Source organism: Hyla sarda, chromosome 6, assembly GCF_029499605.1.
Source record: "Hyla sarda isolate aHylSar1 chromosome 6, aHylSar1.hap1, whole genome shotgun sequence".
In the NCBI taxonomy this organism is placed as follows: Eukaryota; Metazoa; Chordata; class Amphibia; order Anura; family Hylidae; genus Hyla; species Hyla sarda.
In genome coordinates this window covers 120,314,393-120,338,028 of record NC_079194.1, presented here as the reverse complement: position 1 = coordinate 120,338,028, position 23,636 = coordinate 120,314,393, and the positions used below count along the sequence as shown (strand labels likewise).

Below are 23,636 nucleotides of genomic sequence, written 5' to 3'. Positions count from 1 at the left end.
CTAAAGGCACCAAAATGTCATCCAAAAATAGGAAAAAGTGAGGATTAAATAAAAATAAGTAGATAAATAATATAGAGAAAGCAAGTCCTTTTATATAAAAGTAATAAAGATCTGCTGGGAGCTGTAAATTACTGTCTATGTCAGTGTTTCCCAAGCAGGGAGCCTACAGCTGTTGCAAAATTACAACTCCCAGCATGCCCGGACAGCCTTTGGCTGGGAGTTGAAGTTTTGCAACAGCTGGGGGCACCCTGCTTGGGAAGCACTGGTCTATGTAGAGGACAGGAGCTTCTTCGGGGTCCTGTACAGAACACAGTGTCCTAAAAAAGTAACATGGAGTCGCCCTCACCTGGTGTCCAGAGAAGCAGCTAATCCTGGCTCAGGTAGAGTATTACAGAACATGTAATACCTCCCTGTACTGTAGGGGGCGCTACCAGACACCAGGCTGTGCATACGCTTCAGTAATACAGGAGTTTTACCAGTGAATGCCCATTCTGATTGGTCAGTTCATTGACATGTTTCACAGATCTGGACTGTCCGTACCATTGTATGTTGAGTCTGGATTCAACTTACAATGGTCCAGAAAAGACCATTGTATGTTGAAACTATTGTATGTTGAGGCCATTGTAAGTTGAGGGATCACTGTATATATAACTGGTGCCAGAAAGTTAAACAGATTTGTAAATGACTTCTATTTAAAAACCGTAAACCTTCCAGTACTTAACAGCTGCTGTATACCACAGAGGAAGTTTCTTTTGGATTTCTTTACTGTCTGACCACAGTGCTCTCTGCTGTCACCTCTGTCCATGTCAGGAACTGTCCAGAGCAGGATAGGTATGCTATGGGGATTGGCTCCTGCTCTGGACAGTTCCTGACATGGACAGAGGTGTCAGCAGAGAGCACTGTGGTCAGACGGAAAAGAACTATACAACTTCATTTGGAGAATACAGCAGCTGATAAGTACTGGAAGGATTAAGATTTTTAAATAGAAGTAATTTACAAATCTGTTTAACTTTCTGGCACCAGTTGATTTAAAAGAAATATATATGTTTGCCACTGGAGTACCCCTGTAAGCTTAAAGGGGTATTTCAGTGAAAGTAATCTCACTTTGATGGCTCCTAGGCCCCCTAGCCTCCGCTTGCTTTGACTGTGCAGAAAAATGCCTGCTTGACCCACCACTAGCTGCAGTGCAATTGATGTATTGGGACCTGGCACCAGGAGTGCGGCTGAGACTGGGGCTGGGCTGAATACATAAACTGAAAATAGAGATGAGTGTAGTTCACGAAAAAATATGCGAGGTTAACTGAGATATTCTCACACCCAAAAGGAGAATTAATTAAAAAATAATATGCAAAAAATGGATTACTCAGTCCTCAACGATACCACTCAAAAGAGTGTAAGATGGATGTGTGGTGTCAATGGAAGAGAATAATAGACTTCCAGACCAATATAATGATATAAATGTTAAAGGGGTACTCCGGTGAAAAACTTTTTTTTTTTTTTTAAATCAACTGGTGCCAGAAAGTTAAACAGATTTGTAAATTACTTCTATAAAAAAAATCTTAATCCTTCCTGTACTTATTAGCTGCTGAATACTACAGTGGAAATTCTTTTCCATTTGAAACACAGAGCTGTCTGCTGACATCATGAGCACAGTGCTCTCTGCTGACATCTCTGTCCATTTTAGGAACTGTCCAGGCTAAAAGGAAATCCCCATAGCAAACATATGCTGTCCTGGACAGTTCCTAAAATGGACAGAGATGTCAGCAGAGAGCACTGTGCTCATGATGTCAGCAGACAGTTCTGTGTTTCAAAAAGAAAAGAATTTCCGCTGCAGCAAATAAGTACAGGAAGGATTAAGATTTTTTAATAGAAGTAATTTACAAATCTGTTTAACTTTCTGGCACCAGTTGATTAAAAAAAAAATATATATATAGATGTAGCAATATAGAATGTGGCAATATAATTATATAAATTTTAACAACTGTAGCATTCTAAACCTGTAAAAGAAAAAATGGGAGGAATTGCCCTTTGAGGGTATTAGCGTCCGTCCTAAAAGGAAAATGAATGGACAATATGTGTACTGTCCCAGAGAGGTATCTAATGGTTCTGTGTGGGGGATGGTAAGCACCTGTTGCGGGATGGAAAGTCTGGAAGCCCGGCTGGAAAAACCTTCTGTGCCGATGAATTTCTGTTAGGGAAAAGACACAGGCACTTGCGTGATAAGAGCTGATAGCGAGGGGTACCAGCAGATGGGCATGCCCTCCTCAACTTTAGCCCTGTCCCCACATGAATCTAGAAGTAAATGGTACAATAATCTCTTTACCTTTAATGTTTTGTCCTCACTGGGAATGGTGTCCATCATGAACTGGGAGCCCCTGATATCACACAGCTTGTCTGCGGTGCCGTGGAAAAGTAACAGAGGCAACGTAAAATGAGGAAGTGCTTTCTCTACCCGCGCTGTGGCATTGAGTAGCTGAACCCCAAATGAAACCTTCATCCCACCATGGTAAACCAAAGGGTCAGTGGCATATGACTCCACCTGGGGAAAAACAGTTACAGTGAACTTTCTTTATGGTACATATTTCATTATTTTAAAAAAATCTAATTATTAAAGACGGCCAAACTTGTTGGGCCAGTTAACGGGGTACTCCGCCCCTAGACATCTTATCCCCTATCCAAGGGATAGGGGATAAGATGTCAGATCGCCGCGGTCCCGCTGCTGGTGAGCCCCGGGATCGCAGTACAGGGTCCGGAGCATCGTTACGTCACGGCTCCGCCCCTCGTGATGTCACGACCCGCCCCTTTCAATACAAGTCTATGGGAGGGGGCGTGGCGGTCATCACGCCCCCTGCCATAGATTGCATTAAGGGGACGGGCCGTGATGTCACGAGGGGTGGAGCCATGATGTCACACTGCTCCGTCCCCTGTATCGCCCGTCATTACGCACAGAGCGAACTCGCTCTGTGCTGTAATAATAGTGGGGTGCCGCAGCAGGGATCCTGGGGCTCCCCAGCTGCGGGACCCCCGCGATCTGACATCTTATCCCCTATCCTTTGGATAGGGGATAAGATGTCTAGGGGCGGAGTACCCCTTTAAGCAACCAGTCTGCCTAATCTGTTTTAAATGGGTTATCCAGAAATAGAAAAACAGAGCTAATTTCTTTCAAAAACAGCTCCCTGTCTGTGACCAGGTTGTGTGTGGTTTTACAGCTTGACCATATCCACTGAGCTGGAGAACCACACCCAACCTGGAGACAGACGGGGAGCGGTTTTTCTAAATAATTAGCTGTTTTTCTATTTCTGGATAACCCTTTTGAAGGAGGAGGAGGCCTTTTGACAACCTATATACAGCAGTAGTCATAAGAGCCTCCTCAATGGTTGTCACTCAGCTTTCCCAGATCCATGAATGGCTCAGCTACATAGCTGTTTGTTGGTAACATACAGGATGCTGCATTGTTAAAAGATTCAGTCACCATTGCTTTGCTATTCAGTCACCCAGCTTTACCAGAGAGTGTTTCAAGAAGAACTCTGCAAGGAAATATCATGGAATAAAATGTCAGTTTATTCCTAAATATATTTTGGTTGGGTTTGTCCTTTCAATTGATACAGTGGACACTGCAGACAGACAATTCATGTGGAAGCCACTGAATGTTTTAAATGGGAATTAGGGTACGATTGGATACATTTGAAATGTACACTGTAAAACCTAGAGGTATACATTGTAAATGTATACACACATAGACCTATACCACACCATATTGGTATATTTTCTTTATCACAAAAAATTGTAGCCAATCATACATGGGACAAAAAGTGACATACTTTAGACTTAGTACCTCTTGCCTCACCATCAAACTGATACACTATTGTACAGATCTCAAAATGCCCTCACGGATGTAATCCACGCAATTCAGACTTGGCACCAGATTAGTCTAGCGTTTCAGCGCAGGTGAGAGCGGAACAAAGTGAACACATTAACAGCTGCCACACTTGGTTAGTCCTAAAACAGACATGGCTGTCAGCTGCTTCACAGCCATGAAATGACTCCTCCAGAATTTCAGACAGCTGCTGACCACAAAGTGACCGGAGTCTTTGAGAAGGACAGAACCGACTTCATGGATATGATTTTTGTTTAGTGATATTATAAGATTGGTGGAAAAGTTAACCCATAATATACCTATGCATTCTACACAGATTTTTATAAGTACACTATGGCGTTGGTGCTTCTATGCCTATCATGTATGATACAGTCTACTAGGATGTGCATGTATTCATATTATGTGTGATACTGTCTGCGGACCAGCTGTATCTAAATTAATCATGTGATACTATCTGTTTAGCCATGGTATCTAAACTTATCATGTGTGATACTGTGCTGATGAGCCGATGTATCTTAGCTTTATATGTGTGATATTGATTGGTAAGACAATTAATCTTAGGGCAGGTTGACACAGCTATTAAATGGAATCTTTCAGCTCTATATCATGCTCAGAGATTTAAAAAGATTAAAGTAAGTGGTGCTGAGCTGCCATAGCAACATGCATGCCTCCTCCCTACCCCACCCCTCTCTGCCTGGACTGATTTGTGTACAGGTCTAAGTGCACAAGGCCAAGCACTGTAGGTAAATCAGTCAAGGCAGGGAGAGGGTGATTATTAATATTGTTGCTCAGCATCGCTCCCTTGACACTTAAGCTATGAGCATGACATAGAGCTGACATATTCCCTTTACCTGTGTGCTTATTGATGTGGAAATTGTGCCAATTTTCATGTAAAAAAACAGTTACTTAAATGGAAAACAGGCACCCACAAGGAAAGGAAGTGACATGTTACTATTTTTTCCACGCTGTTATGATTTGAAGCTCCTACTGAAGTCAATGGAAGTTTTATGACTGCCTTACTATGGCTCACCGCGCTGCCCACAACTAAGGGAAAGATGCAGCACAGTGCTAGACATACAAATGGGTTTTCCCCACTTGAACCTACCATAAGCCTTTTATTTGTGATGCTGGCTGCTAAGCCAATGTATTGAAGCCTAATGCACAGTATATGTGATACAGTCTCCTGAGTCCAGTGTATCTAAGCCTTTTATATGTGGTGCTGTCTGTTGAATCAGTTTATCTAAGCCTAATCATGCATGAGACTGTCTGCTGAGTTGCTATGTCTAAGCCCATCATGTGAGATACTGTGTCTGGGATCTGTACAGCACTGTGTTCCCCACCATGAATATATTACTAACATCCTTGTGGTCTCTTGGGGTGTAATACAGATGAGACTAAGAGCAAAACACGGATTCCCCAGATCTCCGATTATATTATGAGAGGTACAATGGAAAGAAAGGCTCTCCATATCTAAGAAAAGAGTGAGCTGAGGAGGGAGTGAGCCTGTAAAATATGAATGAAGATGTATAATTCACAGCCGGATGACCTTTTTAACCCCTTGTACCACCCTTTGCAGCAGAAACATTCTAGATTGTGTCCCTGTGCAATAACTATGTGTCATTACAACTACTACTGCATGGGAAGAGTGGGGTAGTAGTCTTTCCTCTATCCTACATGCCTAATGTACAACACATATGATTCATTTACAATATTAAAGTACACTCAGTACTAGTAAATGGAGTTATATATGGATACGAGAGGTATCAACCTATCAATGATTGTTAAGGAAGTGGAATGTCCAGCACTCGGTCGGTGGTTAAAACATCACTTGCTTTATTCTTGCCTTGGCATAGGAGTCACATAACAGAACAGGAATGTCCAACGTGTTTCGCAGCGTCAGGTGCTTAATCGTAGACTGAGTTCCTATACACAACACGGAGTTAAAATACACAGGTACATGGTCACATGACCTGTTACATCAGGACTTAAAACTTCCAAGACCAAATGAAAACCAGAAATGGACATAACGTGAAAAAAAACAGAAACACGGTATGAGATTAAACCACTAGTAAAAATGTATTAAGCACATTTGTGCGCCTATAGTACAGTTGTACACAATTATACTTCCATTACAATTATATATATATATATATATATATATATATATATATCCTCTATGTCACGATAGTCTTTCACTTCCATCCCGCACAGTGTTTGAGGACTTTGTTGCACTGGCCGTTAATGTGGCTCCCACAGACATGCTGTCCATTACCAGACAAATGGAAGACCTGATTATTAAAGAAACCAGAACATGGTGGAATCATAAAACTCTTACAACCTCTCTGGCTAAAGATCTTATTCCACAGGGCCTGAGATTGAAAAAAAGACCGGTGAAAGTCTATCCACAAAAGTTAATTACTAAGTGGGACTCTGCTCTCCTAGAGTGCTCTTGTAGAAGAGGAAGAAAATGAGCTTTGGATTATGCAAATGGAGATGGAGACCCTTATAAGATCATTGGACCCCTACAAAAACCATAAGGAATTCAAAAGATTGGAACCACCAATTGTGCAAGTTCCCCCACTTAAAAAGATGAGGGAGGCCTGTAATTTTCAGAGAGAAAAATGGAGACACAGCTTGGTCTATTCTGCACACTCCTCGCTCCAAACCCAGACAGAGACGCAGATTGAGTTCTAAATGATCCAGGAGGGTGAGTTTCTCCGATGTGGAAAGCTCTCAAGATGAAGAGGGCAAGAGACTCTCCAGAACCCCCTCCAAAGATTTGGTGGAGCTCAACCAGATTAATGTACAGAGTTTGGGCGCGATTCCAAAAAATCGTCCGGGCAAGAAAGAAGTAGAACTAGGAGAGCAGGCCGCCAACATAGGAGGAAAAAGATATCCGCTGCGATCTCTTCTGACACCAAGGTGAGCCCGGTTCTAAACCTGTCAGCATGTACTCTCACTACTCCTCAAATTACCCTATTGTGTAAAGGCTTGAACTTTGTACCTACCTGTACGTTCAACTTGTTTAATACTTTGTTGGACGTTAACAAGTTTGAACGTGGACGCTGCAGAGACATTTTTTTTCTACTGTGGATGAGCCCAATACATCCAGGGTAGATATAACATCGTCAGTGGACAATAGAGGGCTTGCATGTGTGGACTTTAAAGATCAAGAAGGAAATTTATCCTTCTTTTCAAATGTATGGCTTTTATACAACAATTTTTTTTAACTTACTTTTGCTTACATGCGACCTATTTATCAAATAGTCGCACGACCTTGATAAATAAATCACACGTAAGCAAAACCCAGGAAACCCGCTTACAAAATCATTTTTTAAAGCAGAAAAGTTTTCCCATATGTTAATAGCCAAAGTTCTTTATCTACCCTTTATTACAAGTAGTTTTGCTAGAGAGTGACGGGGAGGGGGGTGTACCGCATCGGGTGACACCCTGACTGGCCGGCCTAGCACTAAATAGCTGCACTCCAACTATCCCGCAACAAACCATCCACCCTCTTCAGAAATAAAAAAAATATTAAAAACATACTATGCCGCACCATGAATATCCATACTCTAGGGGCTTTTTTGTTTAATTTTGAGCCTGCATTTTGTGACATTGGTGGGTGGAGTCTTTCGTTGCTGCGCTGAGGCCGAAGTTTACGAAACGTGTTAGAGTGTGAGGTGGGGGAACACTGGAGCTCAGGTTACACCATATCATTTTGTTTGCACTTTCATGATTCTTCATGTATTCAGCTAGTGGTATATGTGCAATATGGATTGATGAGAACCAGTGATATAGAGATACTAATGCACCTTTTTCGCTGCTATATGCACATTTGCACCTTATTTTTGTATATTTACTTGTATGGGTATGCTAGGTTCCAGATTTGAGCCATATAGTTTCATTTGAATGTACAGGGCTATATATTGGGACTCTAGCATATACCATTTAGATTTTTGATATATATATGGGATATACATTCCACTCCGTGTTCCCCCACTGCTGTTTTTTTTAATCATGTCTGAGTGTGCTATGCTTTTTATGGGTGGGTCATTATTGTCATTATGAATTGTCTTCTAATAAAGATTATCTATATTATATTGCTACTATGTTATTATGTTTGCTGTTTTTTTTTGGTTGCTTACTTGGTATATTAGTGGTCTTATTCATGTACATTTGTGTACCTGTGTATTTTAACTTCGTGTTGTGTATAGGAACTCAGTCTACGATTAAGCATCTGATGGTGCGAAAGGCGTCGGACGTTCCTGTTCTGTTATGTCCCTCCTATGCCAAGGCAAGAATAAAGCAAGCGATGTTTTAACCACCCACAGAGTACTGGACATTCCACTTCCTTGATTTCATTTTGTGAAGCCTGGGTGGGACCGGCGGGTCTACAGCACAGGTGAGTGTGAGTGGTCTAGCAGTGAGTGAGCGGACACAATACAGCCTTTGCAGTATCAATGATAGTTCACAGTTTCCATTCATCACTACACAAAATAAAAATGTACAGGAAATGTTTATGCATATTTCAGGGGTGTGTCTGTAGCGTTTCCTTTAATGTGTTATCAGAATGTGGCCAGGACCTTTCTTGTTATCTCTCACCACTCTCCCTGGATAAGAAGGTGGGAGGCTGAGTAATATAAGGGTGGGCTGTATATTAGAACTAACCAGGGGTGTAAGATGTTTTAGGAGATAAAAGAAAGATCATATTGGTCTCCTGAAACACTGATCTTCTGCATCAAGGGATGTTAACCCCTTAATAGCACAGCCAATTTACATTTTTTCCTCCTGGCTTTGTAATAACCATAACTCTTTTATTTTTTCATCAACAGACCCATATGAAGGCTTGTTTTTTGAGGGACCAATTGTACTTTGCAATGACATCCTTCATTTCCCATAACTTATTCTTAGAAACTCCCCCAAAAACTGTGAAGTGAAATTGAAAAATAAATACATTTAAATAAAATTACAGCGTTCGACATGCGATCAAACTGACATATCTTGATTTTTCAGGCCAGTAGGATTACGATACCAGATTTCCATAGCTGTTTTACAAAATGTTAACTTAAAAAAAAATATATATATTTCTATAACTTTTTTATTTTTCCACCTATGGAGTTAAAGTTTTTATAAGTACATATTTGATTCCAATTTTTCTGGGATGGATGTGACAAAAAAAAAAAAAAAAGCTTACCTGAAGCAAGGCTAAGAGAAAAATTCACCTTCCCAGCAACTGGAACTACATGTCCCAGACATGAGATGATATAAATTTTACAACCCTGATATTTATATTTATAAAATCTATTGATGTATACAGCAAACTCATGTATAGACCCTAATCACCAAACAGAAGCTAAAAAGTGTAATTTTACCCTCCATTCTGGTGGATTCTATTTTTCTGCTAGATGGAATAGTGTAGAACTCTGCAATATTCCGTGCAGTATAATTTATTTTTAACAAGGAAGTTTATGTGGGATGGATGGTGGAATCCCCCAGCTGAACCCCACAAAAACATGGGGTAAAAATGTATCCTTACCGAATACTTCTCACAGCTGAGGATTTTCTGCAATTGTATCCAATTTATACAATCCTCAATTACAATCTTCATCTGTCTATCTAAAACAGGCTTTTCAACAGGATAGCCAAACATAATGTGAACAGTCAAGATTAAATTGACTATAGAGATAAGATGCTTGCCAGATACTCTTTTGTTTTCTCTTAGATAAGCAGAATCAGAGGTGACTTATCTTTACCTCTACACAGGTAATGACATTTACTTTCAAGCCACACACACAGCATTTGGATATTTGGAGATTGTTTTGGCCAGTTTTTTTTTTTTTTTTATAGAAAGGCTGAAAATACTATACGCTGAACATAGTCCTATCCTGAAAAAAAATCTTTACAGCCTCTGACGAGTAACAAAACATAACATACTCACCTCCTGCTTGTTTCGGGTCACAGAGTTAGGGTCAATGCTGCCGAGAGACAAGTTGGGCAGTACATGATTCAGAATTTTTGCTGCAAACACCTGTCAAGAAAATATATATACATATATTCACATCCTATAAGCTCCGACCACTTTTCTCATTAGCAAAAAGAACACAAAAACTAAGTATATTTGACATCTAGCATCAAATGCAGTGCCACTACCAATGCAACAATCTGTATCCATGTGAAAGGTTGCACGTACAGATCGCTGAGCAGTTGCACAGTTGTAGTAATTTATTATAACTTTTGCCTTCTGGAGTTTGGGAGGGCGGGGGAACATGGCCTGTAAACCATATTTTTCACATTTTAACAAAAACAGTTTTTCACAGGTTAAAGCTGGTGCAAAAAGCCCACAAAATAATAACTGCCCCCTCATTATTTTACTTCCAAGATGCAGTTTTAGTTGTCCCCCCCCCCCCAAAAAAAAAAAAATAGTGGGTATAGGAATTTATTTTCTTTGGCATTTTCCCCCTGCATTTTTTTTTTTATTACAAGTCATGTGATTAATTTACCATGTGACTCTTTTTATGGGTGCATGCTGCAATTTTTAAAAATTGGCATTGAGTCACATAAGGGTAAAAGAACCGTTTTCGGGGGCCCATCCCCTTCGTAAAAAAAAAAGTGGAAACACAGCCCTAGGCTAGGTTACAGTTTTTTCTGGCATTTGTTTTTTTGAAAACTGCTACTGCAGTTTTTGACCTAAAGTCAGAAGTGGATCCAGTAGGAAGGAGAAATATAAGCCCTTCCTTTATATTTCCAATTCCTTTTCAACACACTTCTGACTTTGGCTCAAAAACTGCAGTGGCAGTTTTCCAAAAAATGCCAGAAAAAAACCTTTGGGGAAACCTAGCCTTACATACCTAGCCATTTTACGCTCATGTAAAACCGGAGTAAAGGACAGATTTGATACAAATCCCATAGGTCCTATTACAAGTGTCATAGAGTAGGGAGGTGTTGAGAAGCGGGGTCTCCCACTCTTGTAGGGGATGGTTTTCATCCAGCTTTTTTTTGTGAAATGTAGCATTGCATGGTGGCTATTGTGATGAATAGTTGTTGTCAATGTAGTTCATGCATTACATGGATGACCAATCATCAGAATAGCCACCATGGAATCCTACATTTCACTAAAAGCAGCTGGATGAAAACCATCCCCTAACAAAATCAGCCATTGGCTGGGGTCTGGGACTAAAGGGGTTTACTGTGATGAGACAATTAATTTAAGAATTCCAAAGGAATTAGTGGAACCAAGCACTGCCTATATAGGAACATTGTAGGTGGCTGCTCTCACCGGTTTATACAATATGTTATAAGGACCACTGCAGAGTGACTTACCTTGAATGATGTTGCAGATTCTGGATTTGGTAAAACCAAAGGGGATATCAGGATCAGACCAGAAAACTCTGCTGAACGCTCAGTGGCCATTAAAATGCTAATAGCACCACCCTGAAATAAAACAAACACATAAATCCATACCGTATACAAGGTGTAAGAGGCTCCCTACATGGACTAATAGATACAAGTGCCCATTAAGAAACCACCCTGTACTGGCAATAGGATGTCATATAGTGAAATAAAGAGGGCACTGGACCCTTTTCATTAGTATAGCTTATCAGTACCAGCTCCCCTCTAACTTGTTATTGCTTTGGCCACTTTTTAGGCACCAGGTACAGGGTATAACTGCGATGTGTGCACAGGTACTGACCATTAGTTTTTTTTTTCCCGGGCATAATAATATGCATTTTTGCATCCATATTAAAGGTGCCAGTCCCGGTCACACTTCAGGAACTGACAGTTTGGACCATCAGACCTGTGAAAAAGTGTCTGTATTACTACCATATGAACCTGACCTAAAAGGCCGCAGTTCAGATGTATTAGATTTCCAAAGAGCACATTTGTCTTGCAATGTAGCAATACATAGGTAAGGATGACTAGACAGACATTTTGTTTGGGAATCTGGAAAAGCTGGGTGACCATTTAAATCACATTCATAACTGGTAGCCACACAGCTTTCCCATAAGCAGACAAAAAGTTATATGAGAGTTTATATTTATATATCAGGGTATGTATGCAGGAAGAATGGTAGTGTATTCTGACCACAGCAAATGTAATATAGGGTCACTTAGCATAATTCCAGAGTGCATTTCAGGTACAGACGGCCTCAGATAGGGCTCAAACAACAGAACTCATGTCCAAGCCATCATTCACGCCCGATCACCCCCTCATTATTATTTAATAGACGCGCCGGAGCTTTTTTATTTAAAATTTTATAAGAATCCTGCAGCTACCTCACCTCAAGTTCAGACATAAGAAGCCTCATAGGCCAGATGAAAAGAAAGATGGAGGAGTGGCTGTGTTACTCCTGTCAAAGGGGGGATTCTGGTTCCCTCAAATTACTTCTAATTTTTCAATAGCTCTGCTTGCTGCCAGTGAATAAAACAATATTCAGTGATCGGCCGAACACCCGTCCTGTACTAGTCCAGCTCACACCACAACAGGACTTCTTACAAGAGTGTGCACTAACATAAGCAACACATGCTTGGGACAGATTTATGCTGCAGATGTGGGGGTCTTACCATGGAGTGTCCACAAATGAACATAGGCAGGTCTGGAAAGGCTTTTCTCACCAGGTCCACATGCTGCAGGCAGTCCCTGACATAAATCTGAAAATCAGATACAATCATCCTCTCCCCTTCGCTCTGACCATGGCCAACTAGACAGGAAAGAAAAGCAAAAAGATTTCATTAAGAACAAAACATACAAAACATTTCCCTACAAATACAGAAATGCCCAGAAATGCTGGATGGTAATAAACATGGCCACCATTACAAATTCCAAAGAAGGTGTCAACCAAGCCTTCATGATTTATGAATATAGGTAATCTAGGTTGTCACTGGATGTATTTGGGCTCTTGAGCAACAGTTACATTGGACCCTCTGTCTACTCCACCTTTGGCTTGCGAACACTTGCACTTCAGGCCTTGTGGTCCATGACATCAGCAAAGGTGTGCCCGGGGTTGACCCTGGCAAGTGGATATGAGTTTAGGTAATCAACCCTGGGAGCAGAGGTGTAACTTATGGCTTCTGGGTCCCTGCCATGTGCCATTTATAAGGCAAGTCTTTGGGGCTTCTCAGGCATCGGGCCCAGGTACAACTGCTACCTCTGCACTCATTCAAGTTACATCCCTGCCAGTGGGAGCTGTGACAGCACTCAGCATACAGTTGTGATGGCAATCAGCTTTCCGAACAGGCAGAAGGGCACATTTCCCCGTTTATGCTGTAGTAGTTATGTTGTAGCAGGGCAAACATGAGAGCACACCCAGGCAGGCATGGCAGTCACAATCTGATAAGCGTTGCTGGATTAAAAGTGCAACATAAAATGTTAGTAGTTAGGGGCCTAGGGGTGCAGTCATCAGACTTAGGCCTGGTGTCTAAGTGGGCCCCCACCAGATAAGAAGATAACAGTATTATAAAATGCACATGACATGGACAGAGGTGTCAGCAAAGAGCGCTGTGGTCAGACTGGAAAAAAATACAAAATTTTCTCTGTAGTATACAGCAGCTGATAAGTACTGGAAGGATTAAGATTTTTTTTTTATATAAGTAATTTACAAATCTGTTTAACTTTATGGCACCAATTGATTTGAAAAAAATAAAATAATGTTTTCCACCGGAGTACCCCTTTAAAGCTACGTTTACACAATTGATTCTGTGCGGAATGTCCTCCTGGAAAACCAAGGTGGACATTCTGCACATTTTAATGATTTACTAGGCGCTAGGACCGCACGGAAATGCACCTTCTAATAGACAGCAATGCATTACCGAGCGGAATCCGCAGAAAGAATAAACATGTCTATTATTTTTGCAGACACCAAAAATCTGGATTTCTGTGGCAGAAACATCTGCCACGGAAATTCTGTTGTGGGCACAGTGCAGTGAATTCCCATTAAAATCAATACTGCAGTGGAATTTCCGAGAGGAATATTTCCACAGAATTCTGCTTGGAAATTCAGACGTGTTAAAGGGGTACTCCGGTGAAAAACTTTTTTTTTTTTTAAATTAACTGGTGCCAGAAAGTTAAACCGATTTGTAAATGTCTTCTATTACAAAATCTTAATCCTTCCTGTACTTATTAGCTGCTGAATACTACAGCGGAAATTCTTTTCTTTTTGAAACACAGAGCTGTCTGCTGACATCACGAGCACAGTGCTCTCTGCTGACATCTCTGTCCATTTTAGGAACTGTCCAGAACAGCATATGTTTGCTATGGGGATTTCCTTTTACTCAGCAGATGTCAGCAGACAGCTCTGTGTTTCAAACAGAAAACAATTTCCACTGTAGTATTCAGCAGCTAATAAGTACAGGAAGGATTAAGATTTTTTAATAGAAGTAATTTACTAATCTGTTTAACTTTTTGGCACCAGTTGATTTAAAAAAATATATATATGTTTTTCACCGGAGTACCCCTTTAACATGGCCTTAGGAATCCAGATGTTCTCCCACTTCTCTCTAGGTATTCCAAACACTTTGGGAGAGTTGGTAAGTATGCTTTACAGTCCAATTGTAAATTGACCTTAGTGATAACAAAGTATACAGTAAACTCCTAAACTGCCCCTAGTGGCAGCTACAGGCAATTGTATTTTTTATAATTTAACCTATGGCTATGAAAGGAAGAGGGCTCTACAACAGAGAATATACATTTACTGTGATCAGAGTTTAGTTTAAGAAATTAATAAACACATAATTTTGCACAGCTTTTAGTTTTCATAGGAATCTTTTGATCTAAGGTTCAAAAAAATAGAGCACTGCAGCTAAAGTACATTACAAAGGCACACAACGTTATGTTAAGTAAACCCAGTTACAGCTAATTTCCCATTTTTAGTATTTGATGAAAGTTTTGACAACTTCTGTAAATATTCAGTGGTAAAGCTTACACCTGCACCATCTATAAAGAGAGATGATAAGTATGTGCAAATTAACACGCCGCGCCCGCTCAGGGCATAGACGGAAAATCAGCCACAACTAATACCTCTCTCGCTAGGAATGACAGCGCCATAAATGATAACACAGATATCCTTTAAATATATAAATACCCTATGTATATAAATATCCTATATATAAATACCACAGTTATATAACACATCAAGATACATCATTATGCTATGTGATGTTCCCTGCTCATTACCACTGCATAAGTAAGAATATTTTCCATTCTGGACACTTGGTGACAACTGCAGAGGGAGTTTCAGTGGAAGCCACCAGAGGCAAAGCTAAAGAAAGGGTAGAAATAGCAGTCCCTTCTCTGGGGCACTGTTATAGATTTGCACTGTGACCAGGGCAGTTGCCACTTTCCTATTCCCAGACAGTAAGTTGGTATGGAGTCTCTATACCCTGAGAGAAAAACTTGGAAAGTCTAGAAGAATTGCAAACCATATTTAATGGAGTTTAATCCATTTTTTTTTGGCTGCGAGGATACACATGGCCATATTACAGCTCTGCAATTCTTCTAAGCTGTAATAGCACTTTCATAGCAAAGCACGAGTCCTCTCCAGTGCTGCCTTTGTTCTATCCCTCTTGTCCAAAAGATTGGTGGGTGGTTGGAAAACCCCTAAACACAATGAGCTCTATATCATGCTCAGAGTTGCAGACATGGGCACATAGCTGATAAAACAAATGATACAGGTCTCTAAGCTTATACATTACTTTATGCTTTACTTCAACAGTCATAGAAGCCATGCTGAGTTGCTGCATGCTTGCCTCCTCCACCCCAAGACTTATGAACCTTGTACATCAGTGATACAGAGCAGAGAGGGGTGGGGGAGGGAGGAGGCATGCATGCTGCAACTCAGCCCAGTCTCTAAAACTCTTGTGCTTAGAAAGAAAACATGATTTTATAGCTTTGTAAACAACTAAGAGACAGGAATCATTTGTTTATCTCCTTATCACCTATGTGCCCATGTCTGCAGCTCTGAGCATAATATAGAGCTGACAGATTCCCTTTAATCTGATGCATACAAACAGATTTAGCAACAGCAGATTTTTTATATCCAAAGATAAGAAGATATAGAAGAAGTAGAAAGGTGTGTGGCAGATGCTTTTCCTCGTATTATATTATTAAATTATATGTAGGCTTAGGAGAGCAGAGCATTCATGTTTATAATAGCTTCAATGTACAGTCATGGCCGTAAATGCTGACACCCCTGAAAATTTTCTAGAAAATGAAGTATTTCTCACAGAAAAGGATTGCAGTAACACATGTTTTGCTATACACATGTTTATTCCCTTTGTGTGTATTGGAACTAAACCAAAAAAGGGAAGAAAAAAAGCAAATTGGACATAATGTCACACCAAACTCCAAAAATGGGCTGGACAAAATTATTGACACCCTTTCAAAATTGTGGAAAAATAAGATTGTTTCAAGCATGTGATGCTCCTTTAAACTCACCTGGGGCAACTAACAGGTGTGGGCAATATAAAAATCACACCTACAACAGGTAAAAAGGAGAGAAGGTCACTTAGTCTTTGCATTGGGTGTCTGTGTGTGCCACACTATGCACGGACAACAGAAAGAGGAGAAGAGAACTGTCTGAGGACTTGAGAACCAAAATTGTGGAAAAATATCAAAAATCTCAAGGTAACAAGTCCATCTCCAGAGATCTAGATTTGCCTTTGTCCACAGTGTTCAACATTATCAAGAAGTTTGAAACACATGGCACTGTAGCTAATCTCCCTGGGCGTGGACGGAAGAGAAAAATTTATGAAAGGTGTCAACGCAGAATAGTCCGGATGGTGGATAAGAAGCCTCAAACAAGTTCCAAAGATATTCAAGCTGTCCTGCAGGCTCAGAGAGCATGAGTGTCAGCGCAAACTATCCGTCGACATTTAAATTAAATAAAACGCTATGGCAGGAGAACCAGGAGGACCCCACTGCTGACACAGAGACATACAAAAGCAAGACTACATTTTGCAAAAATGAATTTGAGTAAGCCAAAATCCTTCTGGGAAAACGTCTTGTGGACAGATGAGACCAAGATAGAGATTTTTGGTAAAGCACATCATTCTACTGTTTACCGAAAATGGAATGAGGCCTACAAACAAAAGAAAACAGCACCTACTTTGAAATATGGTGGAGGTTCAATGATGTTTAGGGGTTGTTTTGCTGCATCTGGCACTTGGTGCCTTGTATGTGTGCAAGGCATCATGAAATTTAAGGATTACCAATGGATTTTGGACTTTCGAGATCGTGGGTTTCCCAGCAGGACAATGACCCCAAATATATGTCAAAAAGCACCCAGAAATGGATGGCAACAAAGCGCTAGAGAGTTCTGAAGTAGCCAGGAATGAGTTCAGATCTAAATCCCATTAAACACCTGTGGAGAGATCTTAAAATTGCTGTTGGGAAAAGGCGCCCTTCCAATAAGAGAGACCTGGACCAGTTTGCAAAGGAAGAGTGGTCCAACATTCCGGCTGAGAGGTGTGAAAAGCTTATTGATGCTTATAGGAAGTGACAGATTTCAGTTATTTTTTCCATAGGGTGTGCAACCAAATATTAAGTTAAGGGTGCCAATAGTTTCGTCCAGACCATTTTTGGAGTTTGGTGTGACATTATGTCCAATATGCTTTTTTACCTCCCCCTTTTTGGTTTAGTTCCAATACACACAAAGGGAATAAACATGTATATAGCAAAACATGTGTTCCTGCAATCCTTCATTTTCTAGAAAAATTTCAGGGCTGCCAAAATTTACGGCCATGACTGTATGTAAGCATTTAGCCAGCTTGAGTCATCTGCCCCACTGTTATCTATGGTTGAGGTTACCTGTAAAACCTTATAGGCAATGTTGTAGTTGGACCCACTATTGGATTCTGATGTATTAGTCCAAACCTGCACTGTTTTTCCAGTGATCCAAACATGTAATATATTTATTTCAGATTATTTATATATTTTATATACTTTTTGAGTTATTGAAAAATGTAGAAGTCTTACCTACCTCTTCATATAATCATTGACAATGGATAAGCACTAACAATTGTACTGCCCATGTAATGGGACAGTTAATAAAGTGATTGTATATTTCTTATTAACCAGGATGGTGAGCAGCCATAGCCCTGAGAAGAGGGATAAACAGGGCATACCGCTGGATTTCAAGAAAACCTATAAAGGATAACTCAAGGACTTTTGATGCTTTTGATTATGCTCAAGGCAACGATAGAGAGGGTGTACATGGTGTAATGTATTATTTATGGACTAATCACTAGATCATGGGAACGCACTACTGGGAAGTACAAACCAGTAGTGAAATTTCCATTATTAAAAAACACCAGAGGACTTATCATCCAGACCATAAGCTGCTACAAAATGCTGGTATTTCCAAACAGCAATATCTCCAGACCTATCCATCGGAGGGAGCTCCTGAGTCACAGTGGGGAGATAGTTGTCTAAAATGTGTCTAACTGTTGGAAATAGATTATCATACAGTAGCGACATGTTCCCTGGTATGTGCTTTTTACTGGCCCTTAAGTTGAATAGTTTTACATTTCATCAATGTAGTCAGGACTATACGAAGAAGATTCCGCTCAGTCATATCCACTTAGGGATACATTTACATGAGTCGTTTGACACATTTTGAGGCAGTTATAGCTAAATTGTAAATCTTTTGTAAAACAGCGTTACAAAAAAAAAAAACTGCATCTAGAAACAATGCAAGTCATGTAAATACATCCTGAGGAATATCAACACCTAGGAGAGCTATGTTAGGCAAGGGTTAATGCATAAACAGCAAACACAATGATCCCACTTGGTATAAAACAGTCCACGGTGCAGAAATGACTCCCCGCTTGTTTAATGAGCTGTTGTAACAAGTCTGTTAAGGCGGCTCCTCCAAGTTACTTCTGACTCGGTCAGCACCATCAACAGCAATTTACGGCACAGCCAGATTGTCCGTCTCTGCAGTGACTGCAGGATTTTCTGTGCCTTTTGCAGCATAGTTAGGGATGAAATTGCTACAGGTGCACGTGAAAAAGCCCTTAACAATGGAAGAGGAACTGCAAGAGAAAATGTGCCCTTACTTCCTAACTTTATTAAAGGACCCTGATGGGATGTACGGTAACATTTTATTTTATAGTTTATGTTTACTTCTCAATACCATGGTGCAGTTATAATAAGGAAATAATCTAAATGAAAAGTGCATTTACATGTACCCATATGGATTCCATATGCTGCTGAATGTAGTCTACTTTAGTGGCCCTTTAGGAAATGTCAACCACACATGTCACAGCATACTGCCCCTAGTGGCTACAAGAGTCATAACAGCCATCTCACAAAGGGAAATGCCATTTCCCATTGCACCAGTGTTTATAAATATCCCCCAGTAAATGTTACTGATTAAAGGGGTATTCCAGGCAAAAACTTTTTTTTATATATCAACTGGCTCCGGAAAGTTAAACAGATTTGTAAATTACTTCTATTAAAAAATCTTAATCCTTCCAATAGTTATTAGCTTCTGAAGTTTTCTGTCTAACTGCTCAATTATGATGTCACATCCCGGGAGCTGTGCATGATGGGAGAATATCCCTTGCATGATGGGAGAATATCCCCATAGGAGCTGGACAGCTCCCGGGACGTGAGTCATCAGAAAAGCAGTTAGACAGAAAACAGCAACTCAACTTCAGAAGCTAATAACTATTGGAAGGATTAAGATTTTTTAATAGAAGTAATTTACAAATCTGTTTAACTTTCCGGAGCCAGTTGATATATATAAAAAAGTTTTTGCCTGGAATACCCCTTTAATATTGGTTAATGGGTCATATTCCCATCTATTCTGTCACATTAACCATAGAGCTCTGCTTAGTTTTAGTGCTGAAGGCAGACGGTGTCAGCTGTGTTTTCTCGCTTTGTACAGACAGGGTGGGAGCTGTAATCTCCTAATCAGAGTTACAGAGATATGACTTATTATAATGTCAGAACATTTTATTTATGAGATTGCAGGCAAGGGCTATATCACACTGGGATGCATCTGGGCAATGTGTATAGTTGCAAAGTTTCTAAAAACTGGCCATATTTATTAGATTAGTGTCAGCCTAGCCCATCAATTTTGCCCATCAATTTTGGCAGCCATGATCAACCATCTAATGGGCATGATAGCCTTCCTACTCTCTACAATGGAGAACATGGAGAGCATGTTGGATTTTAACTGGCCAATCCTTTCCCTCTCAAGGAGATAACCCGCCACCAGAGGCGTTTGGCCCAATTGTTCTGTCCCAATTCCTAACATATACATACATGGCTGAATCATATGGGGGAATGTGAAGGAACAGCAAACAAGCATTTCATAAACAGCTATCTTATGGGTATGGCCAGTTGGGATTAACCGTAACCTAACCCATCAGTTCTAAGGGTTATTGCAAAGTCCACTAGTTACCCTGTTCCTGATTTACCCTCCTATCTGAATATTATGAAAAGGCAAAGTGGCATCAGCCCTGGCACACAGCACCCAAAGAACATTCCCTTGTACCCCTTTCCTAGTTACCCCGTGTCACCACCTCTCAATCTAATGAACACCAGTTCACAAAATATTGTACAGATAATCAAGTTTTGACTTCGGCAGAGAAATATGGGGTGAGAGACACAAGTGCAGAATGTAACTATGTATGTATGTATATATATACAATGGGCCTCATTTACTAAGCTGAAACAGACCAGTTTTTGTCTGGTTATTTTGTCTGAGACATGTCTGCGCCAGTGTGCGCCTGAAAAATCCGACAAACCCGAAAAGGGGGCGTGGTCTGTCGCAAAAAAGGCGTGGTTTCACAACCCGACCGATTTACTATGGAATTCACAGAAAATCCTGTGGGTAAATGGCTGGAAATATCGACCTAGAAAAAGCTGGTCAAAAAATGTTCCCGACTTTTCCCAATAGCAAATAGAGAGGAATCCTACAAGTCTGAAACAACTTTTCCCACTAGTAAAAACCCAAAACTCTTAGTAAATGAGGCCCAATATGTATGCACGCATGTTTTGGAATAACTTCGAAATGGCTGAAGATATTTCAGTGAAACTGGGTACATTTATTAAGCTGCATTCACATCACGTTTTGCCCCTACGGCAGCCGAATCCAGCACCGAATCTCATTCACAAAAATGAGCCAATTGCAAAATGTGATGTGAATACAGCCTTACTTATAGTCAACTAAAAATATAGATTAAATAGTTAAATCAACCCAAACCCACTTATGCAAGAGTGTTTTTTTTTTTTGTCTGAAGTCCCTTGCAAGTCTATGGAACTTCCGGTACATCTCCTGGTCATGTTATTTTTGGGCTGCAGAGATTACCTGGACTGTCCCTCATGAAATATGAGGACTACAGTGTCACTGTTGCTTTTCCTCTCGCTTAAGGTTTAGGTAGAAGACCGGACAATTCCGGGTACTTAGCTAGTTATGGTGAATTTGTAAAATGTATACTAGATAGTTATATTTTTAGTAGATCTACCACATCTAAATGTAAAGTTTCGGATCTACTATACAGTTTCGGACCTACTATACAGTCAACACTGCATTATACAGCAGCTTCCTCCAACATTTCAGAAAATAAAATCTCTCTTAGCAAACAGCAGCACTGCAGCCTGCAAATGTCTAAACTTGATTTATGAGATTATATTACATTATGGGTTATTAGAATCATATTTCATAATATGCACCAATTAACAAAGAAGACTCCAGTGGGCACCCCTAGCTTCCCCCAGGGCAGTAGGTTTAACATTGGAAACAATCGAGGGAAGGGAGTATTTTCCTTTTTTCTCTTTTTTATACTGGAACATCTCACATCAATTTGAAAGTTGCTTATAACATTAGATGCTTGTTATAAAATAAAATTGTTTAAAAAATGTAATTATAAACCAATTAAAAAATAAGAAAGGGCAGTCTATCACGTGTTTGTATCAGAGGGATGGTTATAATTCAATCTTTATGCAGAGGGCCTTGAAAGACATGGGATGTTTATTTCTGCAGCAACGAGACATTGGATAAAAATGATAACCTAAGGCGCAAACCATAGTCTTGTCTCTGCTAGAATATGTACATATATGTTTATATGGGTTATTGAACAGACTAGTAACTTGAAGGAGTGCAAAGTTCCTGCTGTCTTCTTCACTGTCGGTAGCACTTCATTTCTAAAGGTATTTTTACCAGGTGCAGGGCTGGTAGTAGAAATTAGGGATCGACCGATATAGATTTTTTAGAGCCGATACCGATAACCTGTGAACTTTCAGGACGATAGCCGATAACTTATACCGATATTCCGTGCACTTTAATTCCCCCCCACCCGGGGGCTTTAAATCAATGAACTGCAGCGGCTTTTGAGGGGTCAGAGACCGCCGCCACCACCCGCTTCTCTCCCCCTGCCTGTCCTGAGTCCAACCTTCGCCGCTGCCCGTCGTGTATGTGTCCAACCACCGCCGCTGTCCTGAGTCCAAACCCGTCGCTTTGCACAATGGAGAAACTGCTGAGTGAGTTCAGCCCCAGCCGCCCCTCCGCAGCCCTGCCCTGGCCCTGCACTCTGCTGCCCTGCAGCCGGAGCATGCTGTACCCGGATACCGGAGGAGTGCTGTCCCCGGACACCAGCCTGGCCTTCACCATGAACAGACTCACCGGCCTGGGGATATAATTATAATTACCTGTTCCCGGCGTCCACGCAACTTCTGGCTCCTGCTGCGTCCTGCGCTGCGCAATTACGAGTGACGTCCCCAACGCAACGTCACCATCAGTGGCCCGGCGCACAGTGACAGCTCAGGACGCCACCAGAGCCAGAAGTAGCGCGGACCCCGGGAACAGGTAATTATAAAACCAGGGATGGGGGGGGGGGGAATGGGGCAGCGGCGGCGGCGGTCTCTGGCCAGAGGGGAGGCAATCGGGCAGCGGCGGTGGTTAGACTCAGGACCCCAGGACAGGCAAGGGGAGAGAAGCAGGCGGCGGCAAACTCTGGCCCCACAAAAGCCGCTGCAGTTCATTGATTTAAAGCGCCCACATCATCGGCAAGGTAATTGCCAATATCGATAACTTAGAAAATCTTGATAATATCGGCCAAACCGATAATCGGTCGATCCCTAGTAGAAATAAAATCACTTATACTAACCCTGCCACTCGTCTTCATGTGACTGCTAAGACCAGTGACTGGCTGCAGTGTCCGGTGCACAGAGTACCCTGAAGTTAACGATTTACCTACTGCAGGGATGTGGTGGCAGCACAGGACTGGAAGCAACTAGAGGGGTAAGATTATATGCACACTGTGCACAATCCTTTGGTTATGGTATTTATATCAACAACAAAAACAGTATCTCAAACTAAAAAGGCTGAACATTTTAGCAGTTTTTCTGCCATTTGTTCTGGCTTATGCAGTTTGCAAACCAGACATTTTGGAACAAAAATGGACCATAAAATGTGCAAAATCTTTATAAAAAGCAGATATTTTTCAGCGAGATAAAATCTTGCACTTAATTTTACGGCCACAAGATTACATTTGTAAAATTTTACTGAATGAGAATTACTAGCAGTTTTCCATTTAGTTCAGCGAAACTCAATACTTAAAAGGACTGACATCTTACGCTATTTTTCTACAAAGCATTTTGGGACCTTTTCAAGATGTAAATGGCTAAAAAACTAAAACAAAAAAGAATAGAAGCAAAAGTGCGGCTGAAAAACATGTGTGAACATGCAAAAAATGGCTGAAAGCACAGCTTTAGTCTTGTACAAGTAACAAAAAAATGGCTGAAAATACTGTGTGGC

The 23,636-nt window shown here is 40.8% G+C and overlaps 1 protein-coding gene across 3 annotated transcripts in view; it reads right to left on the bottom strand.

Moving 5' to 3' along the window:
- The window catches only part of MGLL (monoglyceride lipase), a 93,753-nt gene that overhangs the window by 3,904 nt on the left and 66,213 nt on the right, over window positions 1–23,636 (bottom strand). For all 3 annotated transcript variants that reach the window (XM_056524852.1, XM_056524854.1, XM_056524853.1), the window contains exons 4-7: window positions 12,439–12,575; window positions 11,198–11,308; window positions 9,816–9,905; window positions 2,324–2,539 (exon numbers count right to left, since the gene is read on the bottom strand). In XM_056524852.1, the coding sequence (XP_056380827.1) occupies window positions 2,324–2,539; window positions 9,816–9,905; window positions 11,198–11,308; window positions 12,439–12,575 (554 nt within the window). The remainder of the gene's footprint in view (window positions 1–2,323; window positions 2,540–9,815; window positions 9,906–11,197; window positions 11,309–12,438; window positions 12,576–23,636) is intronic.